Consider the following 12,229-nt stretch of genomic DNA (forward strand, 5'->3'; position numbering starts at 1 on the left):
TTAACTAGCAGCCCTGCTTTCAGAACAAACCAGCAGTCTGCATGCCTAGCCAAGTTAGTGATCATGAAGGATGCTTTATTTTTCAATCAAGGAAGATTGATCAAAAATGTTTGTTTATATCATGGTCTAGAGGGCTAAAAGCATTCACTTTTCAATTCCAATATTATGGTAAATTAACAACAGGTGATCTTTTGTTTTAACTGTTCATGGTAAGTTTCATGCTCAGGAAAGCAAAGGATTAACTGCTGCACTAGCAAGCCATGTGAGAGCTTTACCATACCACTGTGTCATCTCCAGGCTAGCCCATCCCTTGGCTTTTCTTGAACAGAGACTGAAAAGGGTGCTACAATTGTGTGGCAGGTTATGTGGACAAAAGAAGAAATCAAAGTTGAGTTTACTTGGGAAAATACCATCTTGCAAAACCAAAACCAATACAAAAACAAAGACTGCCTTCATGAGACTGACCTCTTTAGCATTTGGGAGACAGAAGTAATCTATTTATTCTTTAGTAGTGCTTTTTTTGCTTATATAGTGGAACCCCGATGATCTGATCTAATTGGGACCAGGGCCACATCAGATAACTAAAAATCCAGGTAAACTGGAGAATGGGCAGCTGGGGCTCCCGCTATTAGCACTGGCCATCCATTTGTTTGAAATGATTTTACCTATACAGCAGAGGTGGAAGAGTGCATCAGTTCCTAAAGCTAGGATCCAAACAACGTTATGTCTGATGCACACATGTAGCAACATCAAAACGCATTGGCGCACACGTGCTCTCTCTCTCAACACACACACACACACACACACACACACACGAAGAATGATAAATGTGTTCTGCTAAAAGCCAGTGTTCAGAAAGAAGATGGAGTTTTCCAAGCTATTCTTATGGTCAATGAGCTAATAACGTGGATTAGTGACAGAGGGCGTATGGCTGTGAAGAAGCCTAATTAAGCATCTTGACTGTTTACTAGCCCAGACTTGTAGTTCTTACTCTGGCAAAACTTAGTGTCTCAAAAGCTACAGGATTAGGTACTAAATTGTCCTCTTTTGTAATCTCTGCACATTAAATGGCAACAAGAGAATACTTCTAGTGAGATGCTGACCTGGCACCCATCACTTGCATTCCATGTACCCAAGCTTCAACATGGATATTTGCTGGTTGGAGTCACACGCAACTATAGATCATGTTGGATTTCACCTGTTGCTGCTGAGAGTAGTTCACACTGGTTATGTGTTTCATACTACCTCCCTCATTATCCTTGAGAGAGGCCGGAAAGAGGACAATTACCTTTTGTCATAGGAAAGGTACAATCAATCCATTATCTTTATCAGGATGCCACTGTTCTCTCCTCCTAAGCCCAGAGATTCTGGACCTTGCATTTTAAATAAACATTTTCTATGTACATATAACAACTCTGTCATGTGCTTCAAACCTCCAACTAGTTACTTTAAGTTATTTCATGTCCATTTCTAAATTTTACACTTAAATTGTTAAATCAAGAAGCTGCCATTTGCCATTGTATTAATACCTGATGCATTTGAGATTAAATAAGCATCTCTTATTATTCTTCTAAAGTATTAATGTATTTGTTCTATTGTGCATTAATTTTTTCATCATAAACTTGTCCTTTAATTTAAATGGTAAATGTTAAAAGCAATCCACTAATTTTATGATCTAATATAATCTACAATAATTTAGTTCTCTTCCCTTAAAAATTACTTTGTATCGTGTGTTGTTATTATAATGCATTAGGAAAATGATCAGAGACAGACAAAAGTTATATGAAGACCTGATTTTTTAAAACTTACCTGCTATGCTTGCAAATATTTCACTGAATCCAATCAGTACATACTGAGGAACCTGCCACCATATTGGCAAATCAGCAGCATAATATGTAACATGTCCAATCGTCTGATTAATTGTTTTAACTTTTACAATATTCAGTCTATTGCCTTCCAAAATTCCTAAAAGAAAAAAAAAAAAGAATCCTAAAATGCAAGAGCTACTTTTTAACATCTATAGCTAAATTAGGATCCAATTACTGCAGAACATGATTACCTGAACTATGCAACAAAAGCTTAGGCATCAGAAATAAGTACTTCATAATATTCAAGCACTACATAGTCTACTCTTGCTATTACTATTTCAGGAAATCCAATTCCTCTCCCACAGGATTATGGTTATTCTATTCTTATTTATCAACTATAATTACACAAATCCTTACCCCATTCCAGCTGGATTAGCTCACAGAGCCTTCTGATACAAATTTAAAGGTTTTTTTAAAAGGCAATCTCACTTTTGCAAACTATTCCTTTGCAAAGTCGAATTATTGCATCTGCAAGCATGAAAGTAGCACATCAGTGACAATTTTACTTATTAAAATGGTCACCAGTACTACTCAAATGCTGTTTACCATATTCATAGTAGTTTACTGTTGATCACCTACATTTATATACAGCACCTTTTACCACACAGAATCCCAAAGCTCTCAAACTGATTTACATGTTATAGTGTACATAGAAATCACATTAGTGTCTGCAGTTCAGCATCATTTGGAGTGTGAAATCCAACAATTGTTTAACAGTGCTCAACACAACAGAACATTTTAGGGCAGAAAGTAAATCTTAGCCAAAGGAAATTGTAAGGGAAGTTGCAGTAGATCGTGTGCAGTTTACCCAGACTGAAATTAGGCATTCTGTTACAAAGAACGCTTGGGATCTTTAATAACCACAAGTGATCAGGGCTTCTATTTTAGGCCTCACCCAGAAGAATACACTTCCAATACCACAGAGCCCATAACCCAATCAATTTGGTTCACTAACTCATTGCTTATTCAAAGGGAAGAGCAGCACCTATTGAATCATTAACATGAGTTCCCTGAAGTACGCGGGTTGTACAGGCAGGTCTCCATCTCCACCTGAGTGCAGTCCAGCCCTGTTTAGTTTAGAAGATCAAGATCGGACCTTATGCCTGAGGAGCAAAACAATGGAATGCTAATACAAATGTCATACTTCTGCAGCATGGCAGGTGTAGAGCAGTGCTGACACACTGTGCTTAAATGACTGAAATATAGTAGTCTATTTCCTCACTTCTAGAACTTGATCCAGATAAAAAGCAGTGGGTACACTAACCAGACAGGTGCACATGAGCCATAATAATGAGTCGCTAATAAGGTAAGTCATGTATATGACATCAGCCCTAGCTTGGGGGGAGGAGAGGAAAAAATCTGCTCTAGTTTTGAATGTCTGAATGTGGTGCCAAAACTAAGCAAGAGAATTCTAGAACTGAGATGCTTGCAGTTTCCTACTAAAGATATTTTGTGGTTCATTGCTGTGCAACAGCTGTACTGGGGCCTGAGCTCTGGCAGTGAGCCAAAAGGTTAAAGAATGCTTGTGTGTGCATTAAGTGACCTAGAATGTGTTCGAGAAGGGTAGAAAGCTTCCTATATCACAGCACAAGTTTAACCATTAATGTTAGTTAAAAATCAATTGTAGAAAAGAAAAAGCCTCCTATTATATTGAAACAAGCAGATGTGGAAAAAAATGGTTACTATTAATCCTGAAACTCCTCCAATTATACCTGGCTGGTCCAACTACCTTTTTGAACACATTTCAAAATATACTTCCCACTGTGACAATCGGGTCAGACAGCCCAAGGGAAGAACGGGGTATGAACCCAAAAAAAGCCACTGGATCAACTGGTTGTACACGTTACTGTATATAAAAATATGCCCAGTAAGGTATTTTATGAAAGCTTGTAATGTTCTGAACTTGATGGCCATCATGAGATATGTGTACAGACTATGATCATGAATAGATGTAGTTATGTATACAAAATAATATGCTACTGAGCTACTACTACAATTTCAATTATGCCTCACAGCAAAGAAAAGCTCCTCCCAAGCCAGCTGTTTACATGAAACTAATGTCAAGTACCCATTCCGGCCAGAAAAAGACAATGGTGGACCATTAGAGTTAATGGGAAGCCACTGAAACAACTTGAAAATGAAAAGAAAGCCGCAGCCATACTGACAGTATGTCTGCACTAGAAATCCTGTAGAAGCACAGCTGCATGCTGCAGCTGTAGTGGATGGACGCTATAGTAAATCCAGTTTTCTTCCATCAACCTAGCACTGTCTACACTGGGGCCTAGGTCAGCTTAACTATAGGCTCGTCTACTCTTAGGGCTAGTCTATACTAGAAGCGCTACAGTGGTGCAGCCGCACCATTGTAGTGTGCCTTGCGCAGATACCCTGTGCCGACAGCCCACCTCCAGAAGAGGCAGTAGCTATGTTGGCGGGAGAAGCCCACAATGGTAAATAGGTTGAGAACCACTGGTCTAAGAGAAAGAAAAAAAAAGTTGCAAACCCTTAAAAGAAGGGACTGAAAGCAAAGGACATCCAGAAACTGAGGGCCAGCATCTAGGCAGAGTGCTGTCTATGCAACACTGGATCTCTTCTATGACTGTTCAGGAGCAATAGCAGTCTAGTAGAAAAGGGAACTTAGCTAATACAGAAGAGTAAAACCTGAAGCTGCATCTTTATTTTCCGTGTAATTTGTATGTGTTCGCTTTTCCTTACTATTTCATCTCTGAACCTGTGATTTTTCTATTAAATAAACCCTTTGCTTATATTTACTCCATGCAGGGCTCAGTTATGCAAACTGTGTGGAGTGTCTCTCCCTCCCCCCCCAATGTGAAATGGTAACTAGAGGCTGTTTTCACACCTTGGGGAATGACAACAAGAGGATAAAAGTCTGAGTGTCTGGTAGTTAAGAACTCCGGGTAGAGGAGATTTCAGGACCGGAAGGGCTGTAGGGGTCACCCTGCAAGGCGTAACTAGGCTGGTAGAAGCCAGGATGAGACCTTTATGCTTAGAGCCCTGACACCAGCAGCCAGCCTACAAGCATAGCATTAAGGCACCCAAGATTACATGTCAGGAGGTGACAGAACCCCTTACTGATCTGAGTGATTACCAAAATGTCACCCCCACACTTGGGAAAAAAAAATTGTTTTCAGCTTTAGGGCAAAGGCTGTTGTGAACTCAACATTTTCTTGTGCCAAAGCACTCTCATCTGTATTTCCTTCATTTCTTTTTAGCTGAATATCTGCCCACCTTTACTGTAGAGATCTTTCATTAGCTATCCAATGTCATTTCACTGCATCATGTTATACTGAGTTGAAAAAATGTAACGCAACTAAAATACAACCAATTTTCTACTTTTTTTCAAAATGTGGCAATAGGGACTCTAAAGAACTGTCAATTCAGCTTCTCACTCTAATTTTAGAAAGTTTACAAATAAACTAAGCACAAAACCAGGTAATGTCTTGCTGAAATGTAATTATGTCATATGTAATAGTGTGAAATGACTTCACTTCAAAAGTACATGATGATCCTTCATGTATATACTATACTCTTCTAGCTATAGGCAACTTCAACAGATATTCGCCCACCAAGACGCGACTATTATTTATGAACCTTCATCTTCAGACTAACTTGCCATAAATTTCTCTTCAAACCTGAAGATTTTAGAAGCTAGAATCTATTGATTCTTTGTTAGACTGTGTTTGAATGTGACAAGTTTCAAGACAAGTTAAAGTTTTAATAGTTAAAAGAATCTTAAAGATGAAATTCTTGCTGTAATTGTTTAGAGTCTACAAATGAAGTCGATTTTCCAGTTGAATAACCTTAAATACTGCTACTAAGAATTTATAATAAAATGCATGAAGCAAGCACAGCAGATGTTCATTAAATCTAATCAGTTGTATTCACTCAATTTATAAGGTATTTAAAATAATCTAAACAACCTAATAGGCAGCCTAACTCATGTCCAGAACTAGTGTCAGTTAGGCAAATATATTAAAAATAAAAATAGGCACACACACAAGTCATTCAGTTACTTCCAAGACTATAAATTAAAGATATTGCCATCTTCACGTTGTTCCATATTGTCAAGATTTCTGTCTAACGAAATAGTGGTCTGGTAGTTATGCTGCAGTTTAAGTCAAATGATAATAGCTTTTATAAATGCCATCAATTAGCCTATAAAATAAAAATCTCATGAATTATTTAGACCAATGGGAGCAAACTTGTGTTAATTTAAGATCCAGAAGTCATCTGACTGAGGGTCTCAATCTAGAATGTTAGTTTACTCCATCCAGAGGTCAAGATTAAATTTCTCCACCAGGCTTCAGATTATTTTTCCCAGACAAATGAACCAAAAAACTGGACTTCTGCTGGGGAAAGAATAGCTTTATGCAGATATCACATTTTGCTTAATCAGATATTAATCCTGACAAATTATCTGAAAATTTTTGGAGTTCTATTACATGAAACTGGATTGCAGCTCAATTACTGTATTTCAGAGTACTTCTGTTACAGTACTAATGGGGGACATGAATTATGGTTTTAGAAGTCAAGTTGATTAAGAATTCTATGTTAGCAAGTTCTATTTATAGGGCTGACATGCAACATTTCTGGCACTGTCGCCGCCTACTGGCAGAGGGGAGTTCTACCCAAGCATTCTCAAGTGGCATAGAATAAGAGAAATATTCCTATTTTAAGTTCAAATGACTTTTGCAGTAAGAACTTTATTTGCCCACATACAAAAATGACCTTGGCCTAATAAGGTAATTATCTCTCTCAATGGGAGAAACCTTAATAGCCCTATAAAGTGTCCCTCTCTCTAAAATACAGGAGATTACAAGTGCCGAGATTAATTTATTTAATGCTATAATGCTTTATCAATATGCTCATTATAGTGATACTGGGTGAAGGGTATAGTTCTAAGAAGCATTGCTCAGAGATGTTCAGTTCCACATCAGCAGTGCTTAACAACTTTAAATCATCCTCATAAGCAGATGATTTATAGTTTGAACAGAGATGCCATCTTTTTCCTTTCATGCTACAGCTAAGCCATTTTACAGTACAATAATTCCCAAACATTAGGGAACATTAAGGCAGGGGAGAAAAAAAGCCAAAGTAGGAGGAAAATCTTGCTCAGCAATAAACCAATTTTATTACTTCAGCTAAAGGCAAACAGTTCTAAACAGAGTTTCAAGTTTATTTAATATTTGAAAATCAGTCTATATTAAAGGCAAACACTGATTTTTACAGATCCTTGTTTTTCCTGGGCTTAGCTTTTAAGTAAAGTGATTATTAAAAGCAGGTGACACTGTTTTGGGGTTTCCTTAATAGTTGGAACACAGAATTAGAATTTTACATTTATTTTATGAAGTGGAAAGCTTTGCAATCTGATTATCAGCTGTGCGCCAAAACAAGTTGAGTTCATCAGTGACACAATACAGTCGATGATGATACAAATAGCTCTTCTGCTACTTTTCAGTATGCTTGACCTTGATAACAGTTTACTGGAGAAGGCAAATCCTTCATCCTGGAGACAGCAAATCCTTCATCCTGGAGACTTAGTTAACAAACTGCCGCAATTTAACTTCTTTAAAAGTGTTAATTTATAACCTTGTTTCAAGCAGAAAAATGGTCTAGTAGTTCTACACATGATAAATAAAAATGTGAAAGCTTAGCAATAGTGTGAGTAAAACCTCTCTCATTAGGCAGGCATACACATTCATGCAGCTCCATCCCAGAGACTCCGGAGCAGTCATTAGCTGAAGACTCCAGAGTCCTGTTCTAAGTATCTAAAATGTTTCTGTAGAAATTAATCAAAACGTTGTATCTAAGTTGCCTTCTTACCTGCCGCAAATGCAGAGCACATGACAAAGAACATTCCAACTGCAATCCTCTTCAAAGATGATGGTAGCAACCCATGCCTCTTCAGAATAGGGTCTACCAGTTTATCCTTTAAGGGTATTAGGATCAGAATAAGAACTGCATCAAACATAGTCAACCAGGCTGCAGGAAACTGAGAACACAGTAGATGGATTAAGTCAGCCATGTACTACTTACCACCCGATTTGTTCTTTTCCTTAAAAATAGCATCATATTTTTCATGCAATACGGAAAAACCGAGAGAAGCCGAAGTGTTACAAGTTAGAGACCGACATTAAAATAAAATCCTTTGGTCTTTTTTCAACTCTGTATTTAATACATTTTTCTTAGCTTAGCTATTCAGGTTTTACTTAGCTACAGTATTTTAAAGCTCTTTTGGCTTAAAACTGTAAAAATGGTTCCTCTCCACAGTAAATGGGGTGCCGCTACACCCTCCCACTTCTGGAATGCATCTCCATTTGTGATGAGCTTTGCAGAAAGCAGTGCCCACTGGTGTTACACAGGCATCCTCTTGTAACATGCAATGTTCAGAGCCAAGATCACAACAGCTCCAACTGCCTCAATTCCTTCTGCTAAACGCCGCTGCTCCAGTTCTGGGAGCAGAACTCCGAGGAAGAGAGAAAGGCAGACAAACAGCGTGACTGTGAAGAGAGATGCTCCAAAAGTCACCTGACCCAGAAGTCACTGGAGTTCTGCTTTAAAATGATGGCACATCACGATTGCACATTTGGGCATAGTAGGAATGTTACCAAATTGAGTATCTCAGCTAACTAGATTGCTGATCGTTTACAGATAAAACTAAAACGGAAGTTCTACTAATCAAACTTTTTCATAAAATATTGTGTTCCAATGAGAATGTAGTTTAAGACCATCAGAATGCATAGTATTGCAGTTGGCGGGCACTCCAATGCAAAAACCTCAAACATTTAAAGGGCCCAATCACAAAAGGCTGGTAAAAAATTTCAGGGGGAAGGGGGGCCCTAAGCAGGGCTGTTGTCATTGGTGAGCCCGGGCCCACCCAAATCTGCACACCAGGATCCATGCTTAAAGTGAGTGAAGTTGGAGGGGGTCACAGATCCAAAAAGTGATTTAAAGATTCAGGGGAGATTCTTAGTAAAGCTGTTGCTGCCACTGCCCACTCGGTTCAGGTCCTCTTCCCCTTTAACACAGGCTCATGCTACCCACCTCCAATTACTGCCTGTCTCTCTGTTGGCAGGCTGTTTGGGAGCTGAGAGCAGTGGGCAGGGCATGCCTCCGCCAATGGGGAGGAAGTAATCAGAGCAGGTGGCTGGGATGCAGAACGTAGTGGAGCCCTTGTGACTTGGTGCATGGGCTCCTGCTCCCAGCTCAACACACTGGCTCAAGCCACCTCTCAGTTACTCATACAGGGGAGGGGCCCTGCCTCCCATTACCCAGCTCTGGTTACTCTCTTCCCATTTCTCCCAGCTCCCGCACCCAATCTGATGGTGGCCAGCCACCTCTCCTGCAGCTGCGGGCAGGGTGCATCACTGCCAAACGGAAGGCATTAACCAGAGCTGGGTAGCTTAATGGTGGAGGCCCTTCCCCGATGGCATGACAGAAAAGCAGCTGTGCCAAATTTGTGCAGCCTTGCAATCTGGCACACAGCGTCCTGCTGCTCCCAGTCTCTGCCTCCACTCAGCTCTCCAATGAATAGGTTCCACGACATGGAGCTTGGACAGGCAGCAAAAGCCCATGCATAACACCATTCAGATTTAGTCCAAGCTACCCCTCCGTCATGCTAGCTGGCAAGGGGTTCTGCCTGGCAGTCACAGATTTGGGGGGGGACTCAGCCCCCTCTAACTCTAGCCACCTGCTGCCTACACGCCCCAGTCCCACAAGCCACCTGAGCATTCAACACCAAGGAGTGCTGCCCACAGGATTAGATTCTGCCATCACTCCTAAACAGAGAGCTCCAATGGGTTTCAGAGGGTTGATAGAGCCAGACTTGTAATCTGAACCATCATGGGACAGAACAAAAAATGAAATAACTGATAGAAAGTCATGATCAGTGGTGACTCTTTTTGAGGGAGGAGCATTAGCTTCATCTTAACATTTATTTTCTATTAAGCATGTTGCAAGACACACAGAAAATTCATTATCCTGCAGAAGCTTTCACGCCATTAAGATCCATCAATCATAGAACACCTGTCTGTTGAATGATTGATTGTACCACCCATGTCTGGTAAACAAAGATTTACATATTATTTAAATGAATACAGTAAGATGTGTTTTTAACAGCAATCAAAGGCAATCTTAATGGCATATGTGGTAGAAAGTGATTTAATGCAATTAAGTATTCCCTGTTTGTTTATTTTGCTTCCAACGATGTGTTCTCGAGTCCAACTGTAGGTTTATATTTCCTATTACTCAATTATTTCTATTCTAGTCACGAGAAATATTTAATAGCCAGGTGCTGTAAATCTTCCATTAAGATTATGACTTTTCATAGTTGCCACAGCATAGTAAAGAGTATTTTACTAATGCAAAATATAATTAAAATGAATTATACCTGTCAAATGAACAAAGTCTATTGTGTAATGCATTTATCCTCTCTCATTTGCAAGATTCAGTAATTCACAATGAGATTCCCAGTCTACCAAGACTTAATATTCAGAATCATTCTAAAATGCGCAAACTAAGACATTCCATTATGCACTGAGGAAATGTTCTTATGTACCTCCAAAAATAGCATTAGAAGTATTCAACCGATCCGATTGCATTATTTCCACTATAAATACTGTTCCAACTAGTAAAAGCCAAATGAAAATTTAGAGCATGTCCAAGCATCTAGCTCTCCAGCCAGTGGTTTTGTTCAAGGAAGACTCTCACAAAGACAGAATCTTTGTATAAAAAGCCTCACAACTGTGTCAGCAACTGGGCCAGTTGATGTAACTCTAGGAGCCATGCATATGATTTGGACGCTGGACAGAAGGTGCAACATTAAAACACTATTAAGTCCTTCCACCATACCTCTCCCAAACCAGGTGGGTTTGGGGAGAGGCTGTATGAACAAGATAAATAACATGTCCCTTATTAACTCAACTTTTGAGTATTTGAAACCCAGATCTAAATTTGATGGTTAAGCCTCTACCCAAAATTAGAGGATTTTGAGGAAAGTGTTAAGGTAACAGTGGATGTAAGTTTCCTGAAGGTAAGCAGAAGGAACAGGGAACCTGATGTGCTGAAGCCAGGCCCACAACAACAGAGGAAGGCATCCAATTGCCAAAATGGCTTAAGTTATAGCCACGTTACTGAGTCAACCCAAAGCAGCTTCTACTTCACAGCATAAAGCAATCAAGAAGCAAGTAAGACACTAGCCTCTAGCGTGGTGGAAGCAATATCCTACAAGTCACCTTCAATTACAAGTCAGTTACTGCACGGTCAATCATTTACAGTAGTCACCTGGCCACAACTGAGTAGAAGATGGACTGCAGGGTATAGATAGAGTAGATTGTAAAAGTAAGTGTGATGCTTTATTTCTTTTCAATAAACTACACAATACTTGGAACGTCCACAGTAGTTTCCATTAAAGGATCCAAGTTCTTTATCAATATCAAGCCTTGTCTACATGACACTTTCTTTAAAGTTTCCTATCAATTCCAGCACTAGTGTTAGCACAGACTGGCCACCAACATTTTAACCACATTATCTAACCAAGTTTACAAGCCCAGATGACTGTGATTAAAGTACTACTGGCTTCCTTCTTTATGCTAGAGTCTCCATACTTCTCCAGACTACTAGCAAATGCTGTGTAGATCTCAGTTTGAGAACTCCAACAGTCAATTATGTAGTTACCTTAAAAATTAATTCAAGAACTACCGTTTGAGAATTTTTTTTATTCTAATAATTCTGTTCTATATTATAGACTATATTCCAATTATTTCAAGACCATGAATTCAAAAGACTTGAATGATTAACTGTTCAAACTGTTAAATATTTCCAAGCAGATCAAATTTGCAAGATTATGGTTAAAGGAACTGTCACATACTTCAGATAAAAAAATATCTTGCCTAAGAATTCTGCTGAACTGATCATCTTTTTGCCTGCCATTAGAGTCAGCAAGTGTGATTTAAAACAAAATGATTGAAAAAATAAAAATTGGATTTTTTAAATTTAAATTAAACCTACTTAAAATTAAATTTGAAATTGGCAACAGATTAATATCATTTAATTTAAATACCAAAAATCTTAACCAGTACACGTTTACTGCCAAGTTTTAAAGAAAGTCAAGCCACTGAAACATTGTAACTGATTGTTTTACTATCTCACCAGAACATTAACTGGTATCCCATAACTTAAAGACTGATTTGGATAATAATTCAAGTAAAAAAAAAAAAAAAAAATCTAGGAATTTTTCTGGCATTATTTAATTTGCTAATAGAGAATACCCAGTACTGCTATATTTCACACAATTCAGTCACAAGTTCTTCAGAGACTCGCCCCTTCCCCATTTCTATTAATCA

At 38.8% G+C, this 12,229-nt stretch overlaps 1 protein-coding gene across 2 annotated transcripts in view; it reads right to left on the minus strand.

The window, feature by feature from the left end:
• Window positions 1–12,229, minus strand: part of SLC15A4 (solute carrier family 15 member 4) — a 46,083-nt gene that overhangs the window by 15,457 nt on the left and 18,397 nt on the right. For both annotated transcript variants that reach the window (XM_067539744.1, XM_067539745.1), the window contains exons 5-6: window positions 7,710–7,878; window positions 1,810–1,965 (exon numbers count right to left, since the gene is read on the minus strand). In XM_067539744.1, coding sequence (XP_067395845.1) covers window positions 1,810–1,965; window positions 7,710–7,878 — 325 coding nt within the window. The remainder of the gene's footprint in view (window positions 1–1,809; window positions 1,966–7,709; window positions 7,879–12,229) is intronic.

The sequence above is a fragment of the Emydura macquarii genome, unplaced genomic scaffold (genome assembly GCF_026122565.2).
Source record: "Emydura macquarii macquarii isolate MOO-44397 ecotype Brisbane River unplaced genomic scaffold, CSIRO-AGI_Emac_v2 contig_554, whole genome shotgun sequence".
Taxonomy (NCBI): Eukaryota; Metazoa; Chordata; order Testudines; family Chelidae; genus Emydura; species Emydura macquarii.